The 18377-nt window shown below is 52.2% G+C and overlaps 3 protein-coding genes across 3 annotated transcripts in view; 1 reads left to right on the plus strand and 2 right to left on the minus strand.

Annotated features, from left to right (window-relative positions):
• TLCD3B (TLC domain containing 3B) overlaps positions 1–3643 on the minus strand; it is a 28582-nt gene extending 24939 nt beyond the window's left edge. Inside the window, exon 1 of the mRNA XM_040440424.1 lies at positions 3388–3643. Coding sequence (XP_040296358.1) covers positions 3388–3512 — 125 coding nt within the window. The 5' untranslated portion in view covers positions 3513–3643. The remainder of the gene's footprint in view (positions 1–3387) is intronic.
• The window catches only part of LOC121008080 (kinesin-like protein KIF22), a 101926-nt gene that overhangs the window by 74890 nt on the left and 8659 nt on the right, over positions 1–18377 (minus strand). The window lies entirely within an intron of this gene.
• LOC121008086 (keratin-associated protein 17-1) overlaps positions 18246–18377 on the plus strand; it is a 26681-nt gene continuing 26549 nt past the window's right edge. The window contains exon 1 of the mRNA XM_040440427.1: positions 18246–18312. The gene's annotated coding sequence lies outside the window, so the exon portion shown is untranslated. The remainder of the gene's footprint in view (positions 18313–18377) is intronic.

An 18377-nucleotide genomic window follows, 5' to 3' on the forward strand; every position in this document is an offset into this window, starting at 1 on the left:
TGAGTAGGGATAATGTAGTAGATGTCACCTGCAGTCCTATGTAACACAACATAACACAGATAACTCAACTCTGAGTACAGATGATGTAATAGGTGTCACCTGCAGTCCTATGTAACCACAGATAACACAGTGTTTTCTCTCTGAGTACAGATAATGTAGTAGACGTCACCTGCAGTCCTATGTAACACCATATATAACACAGTGATAACTTCCTGAGTACAGATAATGTAGTAGAGGTCATCTGCAGTCCTATGTAACACCAAAGGTAACACAGTGATAACCCTCTGAGTACAGATAATGTAGTAAATGTGACCTGCAGTCCCATGTAACCACAGATAACACAGTGATTACTCTCTGAGTACAGAAGATGTAGGTGTCACCTGCAGTCCTATGTAACACCACAGATAACACAGTGATTACTCTGAGTACAGATAATGTAGATGTCACCTGCAGTCCTATGTAACATCATATATAAAACAGTGATAACTCTCTAAGTACAGATAATGTAGCAGATATTACCTGCAGTCCTATGTAACACCACAGATAGCACAGTGACAGCTCTCTGAGTACAGATGATGTAGGTGTCACCTGCAGTCCCATGTAACACCATATATAACACAGTGATGACTCTGAGTACATATAATGTAGTAGATATTACCTACAGTCCTATGTAACACCACAGATAACACAGCGATGACTCTATGATTACAGGTGATATAGATATCACCTACAGTCCCATGTAACACCATATATAGCACAGTGATGACTCTGAGTACAGATCATCTAGTAGATGTCACCCGCAGTCCTATGTAACACCACAGATAACACTCTGTGTACACATCATGTAGTAGATGTCACCTGCAGTCCCATGTAACCACAGATAACACTCTGAGTACAGATAATGTGGCAGATGTCATCTGCAGTCCTATGTAATACCACAGATAATACGCTGACTACAGATGATGTAGTAGATTTCATCAGCAGTCCCATGTAACATCATATATAACACAGTGACTGCTCTCTGAGTACAGATTATGTAGGTGTCACCTGAAGTCCCATGTAACACCATATATGACCCAGTGGCTGCTCTCTGAGTACAGATGATCTAGCTGTCACCTGCAGTCCCAAGTAACACCATATATAACACAGTGGTCTCTGAGTACAGATGTTGTAGCTGTCACCTGCAGCCCCATGTAACACCATATATGACACAGTGACCGCTCTCTGAGTACAGATGATGTAGGTGTCACCTGCAGTCCCATGTAACACCATATATGACACAGTGACTGCTCTCTGAGTACAGATGATCTAGCTGTCACCTGCAGTCCCATGTAACACCATATATAACACAGTGGTCTCTGAGTACAGATGATGCAGCTGTCACCTGCAGTCCCATGTAACACCATATATAACACAGTAACCGCTCTCTGAGTACAGATGATGTAGCTGTCACCTGCAGTCCCATGTAACACCATATATAACACAGTAACCACTCTCTGAGTACAGATGATGTAGCTGTAATCTGCAGTCCCATGTAACACCATATATGACACAGTGACCATTCTCTGAGTACAGATGATCTAGCTGTCACCTGCAGTCCCATGTAACACCATATATAACACAGTAACCGATCTCTGAATACAGATGATGCAGCTGTCACCTGCAGTCCCATGTAACACCATATATGACACAGTGACCGCTCTCTTAGTACAGATGATGCAGCTATCACCTGCAGTCCCATGTAACACCATATGACACAGTGACCGCTCTCTGAGTACAGATGATGCAGCAGTCACCTGCAGTCCCATGTAACACCATATATAACACAGTAACCGATCTCTGAATACAGATGATGCAGCTATCACCTGCAGTCCCATGTAACACCATATATGACACAGTGACCGCTCTCTGAGTACAGATGATGCAGCTGTCATCTGCAGTCCCATGTAACACCGCTCTCTGAGTACAGATGATGCAGCTGTCACCTGCAGCCCCATGTAAGACCGCTCTCTAGTAAAGATGATGCAGCTGCCACCTGCAGTCCCATGTAAGACCGCTCTCTAGTGCAGCTGCCACCTGCAGTCCCATGTAACACCGCTCTCTGAGTACAGATGATGTAGCTGTCACCTGCAGCCCCATGTAAGACCGCTCTCTAGTAAAGATGATGCAGCTGCCACCTGCAGCCCCATGTAAGACCGCTCTCTAGTACAGATGATGCAGCTGCCACCTGCAGTCCCATGTAACACCGCTCTAAGTACAGATGATGCAGCTGCCACCTGCAGTCCCATGTAAGACCGCTCTCTAGTACAGATGATGCAGCTGCCATCTGCAGTCCCATGTAAGACCGCTCTCTAGTACAGATGATGCAGCTGCCACATGCAGTCCCATGTGAGACCGCTCTCTGAGTACAGATGATGCAGCTGCCACCTGCAGTCCCATGTAACACCGCTCTCTGAGTACAGATGATGTAGCTGTCACCTGCAGCCCCATGTAAGACCGCTCTCTAGTAAAGATGATGCAGCTGCCACCTGCAGCCCCATGTAAGACCGCTCTCTAGTACAGATGATGCAGCTGCCACCTGCAGTCCCATGTAAGACCGCTCTCTAGTACAGATGATGCAGCTGCCACCTGCAGTCTCATGTAAGACCGCTCTCTGAGTACAGATGATGCAGCTGCCACCTGCAGTCCCATGTAAGACCGCTGTCTGAGTACAGATGATGCAGCTGCCACCTGCAGTCCCATGTAAGACCGCTGTCTGAGTACAGATGATGCAGCTGCCACCTGCAGCCCCATGTAAGACCGCTCTCTAGTACAGATGATGCAGCTGCCACCTGCAGTCCCATGTAAGACCGCTCTCTAGTACAGATGATGCAGCTGCCACCTGCAGTCCCATGTAAGACCGCTCTCTGAGTACAGATGATGCAGCTGCCACCTGCAGTCCCATGTAAGACCGCTCTCAGTCTCTAGTACAGATGATGCAGCTGCCACCTGCAGTCCCATGTAACACCGCTCTCTGAGTACAGATGATGTAGCTGTCACCTGCAGCCCCATGTAAGACCGCTCTCTAGTACAGATGATGCAGCTGCCACCTGCAGCCCCATGTAAGACCGCTCTCTAGTACAGATGATGCAGCTGCCACCTGCAGCCCCATGTAACACCGCTCTCTAGTACAGATGATGCAGCTGCCACCTGCAGCCCCATGTAACACCGCTCTCTAGTACAGATGATGCAGCTGCCACCTGCAGCCCCATGTAAGACCGCTCTCTAGTACAGATGATGCAGCTGCCACCTGCAGTCCCATGTAACACCGCTCTCTGAGTACAGATGATGCAGCTGCCACCTGCAGTCCCATGTAACACCGCCCCGCACATCCCCCGCTCCCGGTACCTGGCGGACACTATGACGGTGTTGGATTCCTCCCCTCGGAACAGCCGCAGCCTCCGCAGTCCGGCCTTGGAGAGGAGGAAGAGACCCGGGAAGAAGAGGCTGCCGGCGGCCAGGACCAGAACCATTGCGGCAGAGGATGGAGACGGGTGGGGGAGGGGGAGACAGAGACGGCTGAGGGGGGACACTCCTCACATCCACAGAGGGGCAGACAGACAGACAGACAAAGGGCAGCGTCCTAGGGAGAGACAAAGAGACAATGGGGAGAGGGGGGCATGGAGCGGCCGCTGGTACCCTGCCGAGCGAGGACGGGCGGATGCTGCTCTCCGGCCGCACACACTGACAGGGACCGGGAGGCGCCGCCAGGAGGAGGGGTCTGCGGGCGCAGCAGCACGCGGCCGTGATAATCCCGGGGCAGCCGTGTAATCCTCATTATCAGCACTACTCCCCTCATCATCTGCAGAGAGCAGTGTCCTCGGGGGATCAGTGACAAAGAGAGGTCACCGCAGGGGCTCGTCCAAAGAGCTCACAGTCAGAATTATATGCATCATGTCACTGATCAGAATATCGGAATATCTGCGGACATCAGTATTACATCCTGTATTATACTCCAGAGCTGCACTCACTATTCTGCTGATGGAGTCACCGTGTACATACATTACTTATCCTGTACTGATCCTGAGTTACATTCTGTATTATACTCCAGAGCTGCACTCACTATTCTGCTGGTGCAGTCACTGTGTACATACATTACTTATCCTGTACTGATCCTGAGTTACATCCTGTATTATACTCCAGAGCTGCACTCACTATTCTGCTGGTGCAGTCACTGTGTATATACATTACTTATCCTGTACTGATCCTGAGTTACATCCTGTATTATACTCCAGAGCTGCACTCACTGTTCTGCTGGTGGAGTCACTGTGTACATACATTACATATCCTGTACTGATCCTGAGTTACATCCTGTATTATATTCCAGAGCTGCACTCACTATTCTGCTGGTGCAGTCACTGTGTACATACATTACTTATCCTGTACTGATCCTGAGTTACATCCTGTATTATACTCCAGAGCTGCACTCACTATTCTGCTGGTGCAGTCACTGTGTACATACATTACTTATCCTGTACTGATCCTGAGTTACATCCTGTATTATACTCCAGAGCTGCACTCACTATTCTGCTGGTGCAGTCACTGTGTACATACATTACTTATCCTGTACTGATCCTGAGTTATATCCTGTATTATACTCCAGAGCTGCACTCACTATTCTGCTGGTGCAGTCACTGTGTACATACATTACTTATCCTGTACTGATCCTGAGTTACACCCTGTATTATACTCCAGAGCTGCACTCACTATTCTGCTGGTGCAGTCACTGTGTACATACATTACTTATCCTGTACTGATCACGAGTTATATCCTGTATTATACTCCAGAGCTGCACTCACTATTCTGCTGGTGCAGTCACTGTGTACATACATTACTTATCCTGTACTGATCACGAGTTACATCCTGTATTATACTCCAGAGCTGCACTCACTATTCTGCTGGTGCAGTCACTGTGTACATACATTACTTATCCTGTACTGATCACGAGTTACATCCTGTATTATACTCCAGAGCTGCACTCACTATTCTGCTGGTGCAGTCACTGTGTACATACATTACTTATCCTGTACTGATCACGAGTTATATCCTGTATTATACTCCAGAGCTGCACTCACTATTCTGCTGGTGCAGTCACTGTGTACATACATTACTTATCCTGTACTGATCACGAGTTACATCCTGTATTATACTCCAGAGCTGTACTCACTATTCTGCTGGTGCAGTCACTGTGTACATACATTACTTATCCTGTACTGATCACGAGTTACATCCTGTATTATACTCCAGAGCTGCACTCACTATTCTGCTGGTGCAGTCACTGTGTACATACATTACTTATCCTGTACTGATCACGAGTTACATCCTGTATTATACTCCAGAGCTGCACTCACTATTCTGCTGGTGCAGTCACTGTGTACATACATTACTTATCCTGTACTGATCCTGAGTTACATCCTGTATTATACTCCAGAGCTGCACTCACTATTCTGCTGGTGCAGTCACTGTGTACATACATTACTTATCCTGTACTGATCCCGAGTTATATCCTGTATTATACTCCAGAGCTGCACTCACTATTCTGCTGGTGCAGTCACTGTGTACATCCATTACTTATCCTGTACTGATCCCGAGTTATATCCTGTATTATACCCCAGAGCTGCACTCACTATTCTGCTGGTGCAGTCACTGTGTACATACATTACTTATCCTGTACTGATCCCGAGTTATATCCTGTATTATACTCCAGAGCTGCACTCACTATTCTGCTGGTGCAGTCACTGTGTACATATATTACTTAATCTAGAGCTGCATTTTCTATCATGGAGCTTCAGAGCAGAACTCTCTTCGTTCTCTTTGTGTACAGGTCTTGCTCTGTGATCTGCTTCAGGTCCTGTTTGGCACTGTCGGTGCACATTCTTGCTGACAGTTTCCCTTAGGCACCCGAAGCAGAGGGAGTATGATTCACTGCCCTAGAAAGAGGCTGTTCCTGAGCCCCCCATAAACACCCGGGGGCCCCCTGTATGGGGTTCTGATCGGCCCCCCTCTGAGCTCCACAGTGAGATGACTGGCCAGGGTGGGGGTTCTGTCTGACAACCTGCAGTGTGACAGTGCACCTGCCCCTCCCCCACTCTTCTCCCTATGGATTGATTTTCCTATAAGTGAAGTGCAGACATTGATCCAGTGACTTCTGCTGATGCAGGCGGAGGATAAGCGGCGGGCGCCACTGCTCACCCCGGATAACGCTCACTCCACAGCCCATCGAGTGTGCCGTGTACGCAGCCCCTGAGCTGACCCCACCCGACACCTTCACATCTGATCTTCCTTCCTGGGGGGGGGGGGTGTCTCCATTTAGGACCCTTCGTAGATATCGGCCACATGAGCGCCCCCCTCTGGAGGGTCCGACACATCCACCTGTTAGCCTAACGCTCCATTGATTTCAACAGGCTCCACGCAATACTCCATTTGGCCTGTGGTGGCGCTGCAGGAGGAACGAACGCGTCTTGATCCACAGATTACAGCCGATCACTGAGCAGAAGCGGAGGACCCCTTTAAAGCTGTGCTGCCATCTAGTCTGATGGCATTGGCGCAGTCACGGCGGCCGGTGCATCAGTTATTGCTTCACTTCACTTTCTAGGTTCCAACAGGTCGAAGCGGACGGAAGAGTCGGCAGCAGCAGGAAGTAAGGGGTTAATGTTTAGGTCTAATGCAAAGCGTCCTTTGCATAGAGAAGCTTGGATTTGCAAATGGAAAGATGGATTATGTGTGTGCGGGGATGGGGGGGGAGGGGGGTTAGGTGCCAGGGGTGGGGGGATGACACCAGGGAATGGGGGTATGACACCAGGGAATGGGGGGATGACATCCAGGGGATAGGGGGATGATGCCAGAGGATGGAGAGAATGACGCCAGAGGATGGGGGGATGACGCCAGGGAATGGGAGGGATGACACTAGAGAATGGGGGATGACGCCAGGGAATGGGGAGAATGACGCCAGAGGATGGGGGGATGACGCCAGAGGATGGGGGGATGACGCCAGAGGATGGGGGGATGACGCCAGGGAATGGGTGGGATGATGCCAGGAAATGGGGGGGATGACACCAGAGGATGGGGGGATAACGCCAGAGGATGTGGGGATGACGCCAGAAGATGGGGGGATGACGCCAGGGAATGGGGGGATGACGCCAGAGAATGGGGGAATGACGCCAGAGGATGGGGGGATGACGCCAGAGGATGGGGAGGGATTACGCCAGAAGATGGGGGGATGATGCCAGGGAATGGGTGGGATGACATCCAGGGGTGGGGGATGACGCCATAGGATGGGGGGATGACGCAAGAGGATGGGGGGGATGATGCCAGGGGATGCAGGGATGATGGCAGGGGTGGGGGGATGACATCCAGAGGTTGGGGGGGGTGACGCCAGGGAATGGGGGATGACGCCAGGGGATGGTGGGGATGACATCCAGAGGATGGGGGGGTGACGCCAGAGAATTGGGGGGATGATGCCAGGGGATGGGGGGGTGACGTCAGAGGATGGGGGGATGATGCCAGGGGATGGTGGGGATGACATCCAGAGGTTGGGGGGGTGATGCCAGGGAATGGGGGGGATGATGCCAGGGAATGGGGGGGGTGACATCTAGAGGTTGGGGGGGTGACACAAGAGGATGGGGGTTGATGATGCCAGGGAATGGGGGGGATGATGCAAGAGGATGGGGGGGATGCCGGCAGGGAATGAGGGGATGACACCAGAGGATGGGGGGATGACGGCAGGGGATGGGGGGATGACGCCAGAGGATGGGGGTTGACGCCAGGGAATGGGGAGAATGACGCCAGAGGATGGGGGGATGACGCCAGAGGATGGGGGGATGACACTAGGGAATGGGGGGGAATGACACCAGAGGATGGAGGGATGACGCCAGAGGATGGGGGGATGACGCCAGAGGATGGGGGGATGACACCAGGGAATGGGGGGGGATGACGCCAGAGGATGGAGGGATGACGCCAGAGGATAGGGGGCTGATGCTAGAGGATGGAGGGATGATGCCAGAGGATGGGGAGAATGATGCCAGAGGATGGGGGGATGACGCCAGTGAATGGGGGGATGACGCCAGAGGATGGGGGGATGATGCCAGAGAATGGGGGGGTGACACAAGAGGATGGGGGGATGACGCCAGAGGATGGGGGGGATGATGCCAGGGGATGCAGGGATGACGGCAGGGGTGGGGGGATGACGCCAGAGGATGGGGGGATGATGCCAGGGGATGCAGGGATGACGGCAGGGGTGGGGGGATGACGCCAGAGGATGGGGGGATGATGCCAGGGGATGGTGGGGATGACGTCAGAGGATGGGGGGATGATGCTAGGGAATGGGGGATGACGCCAGGGGATGGTGGGGATGACATCCAGAGGATGGGGGGGGTGACACCAGGGAATGGGGGGATGATGCCAGGGAATGGGGGGATGACATCCAGAGGTTGGGTGGGTGACGCCAGGGAATGGTGGGGATGACATCCAGAGGATGGGGGGGTGACGCCAGAGAATTGGGGGGATGATGCCAGGGGATGGGGGGGGTGACGTCAGAGGATGGGGGGATGATGCCAGCAGGTAATGAGGGGATGACACCAGAGGATGGGGGGATGACGCCAGAGGATGGGGGGATGACGCCAGAGGATGGGGAGGGATTACGCCAGAAGATGGGGGGATGATGCCAGGGAATGGGGGGGGTGACATCTAGAGGTTGGGGGGGTGACACAAGAGGATGGGGGTTGATGATGCCAGGGAATGGGGGGGATGATGCAAGAGGATGGGGGGGATGCCGGCAGGGAATGAGGGGATGACACCAGAGGATGGGGGGATGACGGCAGGGGATGGGGGGATGACGCCAGAGGATGGGGGTTGACGCCAGGGAATGGGGAGAATGACGCCAGAGGATGGGGGGATGACGCCAGAGGATGGGGGGATGACACCAGGGAATGGGGGGGAATGACACCAGAGGATGGAGGGATGACGCCAGAGGATGGGGGGATGACGCCAGAGGATGGGGGGATGACACCAGGGAATGGGGGGGGATGACGCCAGAGGATGGAGGGATGACGCCAGAGGATAGGGGGCTGATGCTAGAGGATGGAGGGATGATGCCAGAGGATGGGGAGAATGATGCCAGAGGATGGGGGGATGACGCCAGTGAATGGGGGGATGACGCCAGAGGATGGGGGGATGATGCCAGAGAATGGGGGGGTGACACAAGAGGATGGGGGGATGACGCCAGAGGATGGGGGGGATGATGCCAGGGGATGCAGGGATGACGGCAGGGGTGGGGGGATGACGCCAGAGGATGGGGGGATGATGCCAGGGGATGCAGGGATGACGGCAGGGGTGGGGGGATGACGCCAGAGGATGGGGGGATGATGCCAGGGGATGGTGGGGATGACGTCAGAGGATGGGGGGATGATGCTAGGGAATGGGGGATGACGCCAGGGGATGGTGGGGATGACATCCAGAGGATGGGGGGGGTGACACCAGGGAATGGGGGGATGATGCCAGGGAATGGGGGGATGACATCCAGAGGTTGGGTGGGTGACGCCAGGGAATGGGAGGGATGACATCCAGAGGTTGGGGGGGTGACACAAGAGGATGGGGGTTGATGATGCCAGGGAATGGGGGGATGATGCAAGAGGATGGGGGGGATGCCAGCAGGTAATGAGGGGATGACACCAGAGGATGGGGGGATGACGCCAGAGGATGGGGGGATGACGCCAGAGGATGGGGGGATGACGGCAGAGGATGGGGGGATGACGCCAGAGGATGGGGGGATGACGGCAGAGGTTAAGGGGGTGACGGCAGAGGATGGGGGGATGACGGCAGAGGTTAAGGGGGTGACGGCAGAGGATGGGGGGATGACGCAAGAGGATGGGGGGATGATGCAAGAGGATGGGGGGGATGATGCCAGGGGATGCAGGGATGACGGCAGGGGTGGGGGGATGACATCCAGAGAATGGGGGGGATGACACCAGGGGATGGGGGGGATGACAACCAGAGGATGGGGGGATGACACCAGGGGATGGGGGGGATGACATGCAGAGGATGGGGGGGATGACATGCAGAGGATGGGGGGGGGGGGGTGACACCAGGGGATGGGGGGGATGACAACCAGAGGATGGGGGGATGACACCAAGGAATGGGGAAGGGGGGTGACACCAGAGGATTGGGGATGACGCCAGAGGATTGGGGATGACGCCAGAGGATGGAGGGATAATGGCAGAGGATGGGAGAATGACATCCAGAGGATGGGGGGGGGGGGGGGGGGTGACACCAGGGGATGGGGGGGATGACATCCAGAGGATAGGGGGGGGGGGGACACCAGGGGATGGGTTTTGCTGATAAGAGCAAGACTTCAGGTTCGGATACCCTACACGCAGCGTCCCCCCGTAGGATGACTTCTTTCCTGAAGGGTTACAGCTTTATACCGATTTAAAAAAAGCTCCATTCCCTAGTGGAACGTAGCCAGCGCATGCGCTCCATAATTGTCACTGTGCACGTGTTGTTCATCTGCTCTCACCCCAGACCTTGGCGCGGCAGTTCCCGGCTCTGCAGCGAGTCAGAATCCCAAAACAACCTTGAGAAAATACGTAGACGCAGCCTCGCTCCCCGCACCTGCATTCACAGGCCTGAAAATGACATTTAAATCAAAATATACAAAAAGGAATTCAAATGATCAGAAACTTTATCTTCACACTTTAAGGGGGTGACGCCAGGGGATGGGGGGGTGACGCCAAGGGATGGGGGGGGTGACGCCAGGGCATGCGGGGGATGATGCCAGTGGATGTGGAGCGGTGCCAGGGGATGGGAAGGATGACGCCAGGCAGGGCCATCTTTAACGCAGGGCAAAAGGGGCAGCTGCCTCTTCAGCCCGGCTGGCCACTGGTCACGTGGGGGGCGGTGGCAGGGCACAGGGAGATGAGCGCTTCCATTGTGGAAGCGCTCATCTCCATAGTCATCTGTATCGCCATCCTCAGCACAGCGATACATTGGGAGGCATCTATGGGGGCATTTGTTACTGGCATATGATTGGGGGGCATCTATGGAGACACTTGTTACTCGCACATGATTGGGGGCATCTATGGGGGCAGTTGTTACTGGCACATTATTTGGGGGCATCTATGGGGGCACTTGTTACTGGCATATTATTTGGGGGCATCTATGGGGGCACTTGTTACTGGCACATTATTGGGGGCACTATAGGGGCTTCTACTGAGGCCACAAAGAAGGGGTATTTTATATGGGGGGGCTCTGTATAAGGGCATTTTATACTGGGACACATTATGGTGGGTACTATGGGGAAGGGGAGAGAGGAGTACTATGGGCTCATCCATGGGGGCACTAAGAAAGGGGTATTTTATACTTGCAAATTAATGGGGACACTGAGGGCATCTACTGGGGCACTATATATGGGGCATTTTATACTGGAACATTATGGGGGCACTATGGGGACATTAGCTCAACTGGGGGCATTACAAGGAGGTATTTTTTGCTCTGTCACATTATAAGGAGAATTATTACTACTGGGGGGCATTATGGTGGGCTTTATTACTACTGGGGGTCTATGGGGATTATGACTACTAGTATGGGCACTATGGGAGCATTATTACTTCTGGGGCACAGCGGAGACATGTTGGGGGCACTGTAGGAGCACTATTACTACCATGTGTGCTCTAGCAGAGAATTATTCCTATTGGTGGGACTTTAGGGAGCACTATTACTGTGGGGGCACCTTTGGCGCAGTATCAGCTTACCACAATCATTTTTGGGGGACGTTATGTTTACACTATTAGTGTCGGGGGCACTATTTGCTGGGCGCAGTTACTTTAGGGCACTGTGTGCCAATAATTATTGGAGGGCCCTATCTGCACGGTACTACTATGGCGCTGTATTACCCTGGATATAAGAGGTATGAGGCACTGTATTACCCTGGATGTAAGAGGTATGAGGCGCTGTATTACCCTGGATGTAAGAGGTATGAGGCGCTGTATTACCCTGGATGTAAGAGGTATGAGGCGCTGTATTACCCTGGATGTAAGAGGTATGGGGCGCCGTATTACCCTGGATGTAAGAGGTATGTGGCGCTGTATTACCCTGGATGTAAGAGGTATAAGGCGCTGTATTACCCTGGATGTAAGAGGTATGGGGCGCCGTATTACCCTGGATGTAAGAGGTATGGGGCGCCGTATTACCCTGGATGTAAGAGGTATGGGGCGCCGTATTACCCTGGATGTAAGAGGTATGTGGCGCTGTATTACCCTGGATGTAAGAGGTATAAGGCGCTGTATTACCCTGGATGTAAGAGGTATGGGGCGCCGTATTACCCTGTATGTAAGAGGTATGGGGCGCTGTATTACCCTGGATGTAAGAGGTATGAGGCGCTGTATTACCCTGGATGTAAGAGGTATGAGGCGCTGTATTACCCTGGATGTAAGAGGTATGGGGCGCTGTATTACCCTGGATGTAAGAGGTATGAGGCGCTGTATTACCCTGGATGTAAGAGGTATGAGGCGCTGTATTACCCTGGATGTAAAAGGTATGAGGCGCTGTATTACCCTGGATGTAAGAGGTATGGGGGGCTGTATTACCCTGGATGTAAGAGGTATGGGCGCTGTATTACCCTGTATGTAAGAGGTATGGGGCGCTGTATTACCCTGGATGTAAGAGGTATAGGCGCTGTATTACCCTGGATGTAAGAGGTATGGGGCGCTGTATTACCCTGGATGTAAGAGGTATAGACGCTGTATTACCCTGGATGTAAGAGGTATGGGGCGCCGTATTACCCTGGATGTAAGAGGTATGTGGCGCTGTATTACCCTGGATGTAAGAGGTATAAGGCGCTGTATTACCCTGGATGTAAGAGGTATGGGGGGCTGTATTACCCTGGATGTAAGAGGTATGGGGCGCCGTATTACCCTGGATGTAAGAGGTATGGGGCGCCGTATTACCCTGGATGTAAGAGGTATGTGGCGCTGTATTACCCTGGATGTAAGAGGTATAAGGCGCTGTATTACCCTGGATGTAAGAGGTATGGGGCGCCGTATTACCCTGTATGTAAGAGGTATGGGGCGCTGTATTACCCTGGATGTAAGAGGTATGAGGCGCTGTATTACCCTGGATGTAAGAGGTATGAGGCGCTGTATTACCCTGGATGTAAGAGGTATGGGGCGCTGTATTACCCTGGATGTAAGAGGTATGAGGCGCTGTATTACCCTGGATGTAAGAGGTATGAGGCGCTGTATTACCCTGGATGTAAAAGGTATGAGGCGCTGTATTACCCTGGATGTAAGAGGTATGGGGGGCTGTATTACCCTGGATGTAAGAGGTATGGGCGCTGTATTACCCTGTATGTAAGAGGTATGGGGCGCTGTATTACCCTGGATGTAAGAGGTATAGGCGCTGTATTACCCTGGATGTAAGAGGTATGGGGCGCTGTATTACCCTGGATGTAAGAGGTATAGACGCTGTATTACCCTGGATGTAAGAGGTATGGGGCGCTGTATTACCCTGGATGTAAGAGGTATGTGGCGCTGTATTACCCTGGATGTAAGAGGTATGGGGGGCTGTATTACCCTGGATGTAAGAGGTATGGGGCGCTGTATTACCCTGGATGTAAGAGGTATGAGGAGCTGTATTACCCTGGATGTAAGAGGTATGTGGCGCTGTATTACCCTGGATGTAAGAGGTATGAGGCGCTGTATTACCCTGGATGTAAGAGGTATGAGGCGCTGTATTACCCTGGATGTAAGAGGTATGGGGCGCTGTATTACCCTGGATGTAAGAGGTATGAGGCGCTGTATTACACTGGATGTAAGAGGTATGGGGCACTGTATTACCCTGGATGTAAGAGGTATGAGGCGCTGTATTACCCTGGATGTAAGAGGTATGGGGCGCTGTATTACCCTGGATGTAAGAGGTATGGGGCGCTGTATTACCCTGGATGTAAGAGGTATGGGGTGCTGTATTACCCTGGATGTAAGAGGTATGTGGCGCTGTATTACCCTGGATGTAAGAGGTATGAGGCGCTGTATTACCCTGGATGTAAGAGGTATGGGGCGCTGTATTACCCTGGATGTAAGAGGTATGGGGCGCTGTATTACCCTGGATGTAAGAGGTATGGGGCACTGTATTACCCTGGATGTAAGAGGTATGAGGCGCTGTATTACCCTGGATGTAAGAGGTATGGGGTGCTGTATTACCCTGGATGTAAGAGGTATGGGGCGCTGTATTACCCTGGATGTAAGAGGTATGTGGCGCTGTATTACCCTGGATGTAAGAGGTATGGGGGGCTGTATTACCCTGGATGTAAGAGGTATGAGGCGCTGTATTACCCTGGATGTAAGAGGTATGGGGGGCTGTATTACCCTGGATGTAAGAGGTATGGGGGGCTGTATTACCCTGGATGTAAGAGGTATGAGGCGCTGTATTACCCTGGATGTAAGAGGTATGAGGTGCTGTATTACCCTGGATGTAAGAGGTATGAGGTGCTGTATTACCCTGGATGTAAGAGGTATGCGGGGCGCTGTATTACCCTGGATGTAAGAGGTATGAGGCGCTGTATTACCCTGGATGTAAGAGGTATGAGGTGCTGTATTACCCTGGATGTAAGAGGTATGGGGGGGCTGTATTACCCTGGATGTAAGAGGTATGGGGGGCTGTATTACCCTGGATGTAAGAGGTATGAGGCGCTGTATTACCCTGGATGTAAGAGGTATGGGGGGCTGTATTGCCCTGGATGTAAGAGGTATGAGGCGCTGTATTACCCTTGATGTAAGAGGTATGAGGTGCTGTATTACCCTGGATGTAAGAGGTATGAGGTGCTGTATTACCCTGGATGTAAGAGGTATGAGGGGCGCTGTATTACCCTGGATGTAAGAGGTATGGGGGGCTGTATTTCCCTGGATGTAAGAGGTATGGGGCGCTGTATTACCCTGGATGTAAGAGGTATGGGGCGCTGTATTATCCTGGATGTAAGAGTAATGAGGCGCTGTATTACCCTGGATGTAAGAGGTATGTGGCGCTGTATTACCCTGGATGTAAGAGGTATGGGGCGCTGTATTACCCTGGATGTAAGAGGTATGAGGCGCTGTATTACCCTGGATGTAAGAGGTATGGGGCGCTGTATTACCCTGGATGTAAGAGGTATGAGGCGCCGTATTATCCTGGATGTAAGAGGTATGAGGCGCTGTATTACCCTGGATGTAAGAGGTATGAGGCGCCGTATTATCCTGGATGTAAGAGGTATGAGGCGCTGTATTACCCTGGATGTAAGAGGTATGAGGCGCTGTATTACCCTGGATGTAAGAGGTATGGGGCGCTGTATTACCCTGGATGTAAGAGGTATGAGGCGCTGTATTACCCTGGATGTAAGAGGTATGGGGCGCTGTATTACCCTGGATGTAAGAGGTATGGGGGGCTGTATTACCCTGGGTGTAAGAGGTATGGGTGCTGTATTACCCTGGATGTAAGAGGTATGGGGTGCTGTATTACCCTGGATGTAAGAGGTATGAGGCGCTGTATTACCCTGGATGTAAGAGGTATGAGGCGCTGTATTACCCTGGATGTAAGAGGTATGAGGCGCTGTATTACCCTGGATGTAAGAGGTATGGGGCGCTGTATTAGGCTGGATGTAAGAGGTATGGGGCGCTGTATTACACTCGATGTAGGGGTGGATGGAGGGGTTAGTAGTACAGTACTATCTGCACATTGTAAAAAAAAAATATAATAATAATCTGCAAGATACTATGTATTTGTGTCAGAAGTTGTGTTTTTTTAATTTTTAGAATAATGATACAGACATTTTATTTGATACTTTTGTGCTGATTCTATTCTCTCTCTACATTAAGGACACTATAGTCACCAGAACCACAGCAGCTGACCGTCGTGGTTCTGGTGTCTATAATGTCTCTAGTCAGTATTTCCATCACTGCCGAGGAGCCTCTAGTGGCCGCTCATCATTATTACAGTTTACTACTCTACGAGGTGTGTTGTGGTGCAGGGCGTGACTGCCTGCTGGGGGAGGGGAGGCGGGATCCAGGGGCCCAAGTAAATTCTTTCCCAGGGTCCAGTCAATATTAAAGATGGCTCTGACGCCAGGGGATGGGGGGATAGGCCAGAGTAAGGGGGGTGTACAGCGCCAGAGGAAGGGGAGATGAGGCCAGGGGTGTTAGGGATGACACCAGAGGATGGGGGGACAGTGCCATGGGTGGCAGGGATGATGCCAGGGGATGGGGGCATACCCTAGAGGAAGAGGGGCTAGTGCCGGGGGATGACGCCAGGGAATGGGGGGATACCCCAGAGGAAGGGGGAATAGTGCCGGTGGATGGGGGGCAACTGTTAGGATATTTTGTTTTCTTAATTTAACAAAAAATTCACACACTTTATAAATGCACAAACACAATAATAAAAAAAACATACAATTTTGCAAATGGGGAGGAATAAGGATCAATTGCAAACATGTTTCCTGTAGCCTTGGCGATGGGTCGGCCATACTGGAATATTCGGGGCGGTATAGCGGGTGGAGGTCCTAGTAACGTAAGGATGGAAAACACCACACTGCGGCTATGGGAATCTTGGCTGCGGCGCTGGCGCCCTCTAGTGTCCTCTGGTGTTATAACCTCTGCATCAGCTGCTAAAGGCAGGGGTTGGCAACCTCCGCCACTCCAGCTGCTGTGAAACTACAACTCCCAGCATGCATACTTGCTCTGCTCTTCTCAGCACTCTCACAGAAATGATTAGAGCATGCTGGGAACTGTAGTTTCCCAGCAGCTGGAGTGCCGAAGGTTGCTGACCCCTGTGCTAGGGGGGATCCACCATTAGGCGCCATTCATACCTGACATTCTTTATCGGTGAAGGGCTCAGTGTACAGAAATGGGGCCGACTTATAGGGACCCCCTAAACTGCACCTTAAAGGGACCCCTCAGCTCTCCCGACACCTCTGTTATAGCACATACTTGGATTCCCTCTCTTATTAGACCTCTAAGTGCTGTTCCTCTGTTATTCCTCCTGTCACCTCTTTCTTTGTGTGTGACTGGAGTCAAGGGGAATGATAACTCCCAGTTTTCAGTCTAGCCGTGCATTTTCTGGAGGAATAATAGGGGAACGGCACAACACAGAGTTCATAAAAAAGATACTCTGGTATTATTTCACAGTACTCTCAGTATTTACTGCATCAGACGTGACAGAAGGGCCGCGAGGTCCTCCTTAAAGGGAGCTCTAATTATTCTCTCCTGGGTCCGTGATGCGGTCTGCACAGGGTCGGCGCCCGCATAGTGCGGACCCGCTGATTGTGGGCTGCGACACGGGCACAGCCAAACAGCGGCCGTGTGTGCGAGCCCTTAAAGGGATGAGAGGATGACGCCGATTCAGTAAGGCCCCTTTCACACGAGCGTGATGCGCCCGCACAGAATCCGGACCTATTCATTTCAATGGGGCTGTGTACATGTGCGTTGCATGAAAATCGCAGCATGTTCGATACTCTGCGAGTTTCACACAACGCTGGCCCCATAAGAAGTGAATGGGGGTGCGTGAAAATCGCAGGCAAGTGCGGATGCGATGCGTTTTTCACAGATGGTCGCTAAGAGATGTTGTTTGTAAACATTCAGGTTTTTATCACGCGCGTGAAAAACGCATTAAATCGCATTGCACCCGCGCGATAACAACTGAACGCGATCGCAGTCAAAACTGAATGACTTTGCAAAATCGTGCATTTTTCACTGAACGCATCCGGACCTAATCCGCACGCGCTCGTCTGCAAGGGGCCTAACAGTCATAATGACCCAAAACGCGCGCCTGTAATAATCCACAAGCTTCCGATTACTGGCCTGGGGACCGTAAGGGGTTGTCCAGGATCAGAAACACATGGGTCGTGCCTGAGCTGAGATGTAATACCACATACAACCTGTGGGGGGGGGGGGGTGCTGTTTTTGAAGGGAAAAAAAAAAGCAGCCATGTTTTGATCATTCTGGACAACCCCTTTAAGTCCTAGCCTGCGCCCCAATCCTGGCTGGACATTGCTCTGCCCGCAGCTGCCCCCGCACTAGTGACGGCTCTGTATTTAACCCTTTCCCCGCCCAGGACTGCCACCTGATGCTCTGCAGCGGCACTGCACAGCCCACTCACGGTGGAGCACTGACTTCGCTTGCAAAAGAATGTCCTCTAGGAGCTGCCGTAGTGCTCTCCGCAGTCCAGGCAGCGACCTCGTATCCAAGGAAACGAAGGACGCGGAAGGAAACCTCGCGAGATGTGAGTGGCGTCCAGCGGCTGCAGCCCGGGAGAAGGGTGAGAGAGAAGACGGGGGGGCGCTGTGTGTCCTGGGGGGTGAAGGGGGCGCTGTGTGTCCTGTG

The sequence above is a fragment of the Bufo bufo genome, chromosome 7 (genome assembly GCF_905171765.1).
Source record: "Bufo bufo chromosome 7, aBufBuf1.1, whole genome shotgun sequence".
In the NCBI taxonomy this organism is placed as follows: Eukaryota; Metazoa; Chordata; class Amphibia; order Anura; family Bufonidae; genus Bufo; species Bufo bufo.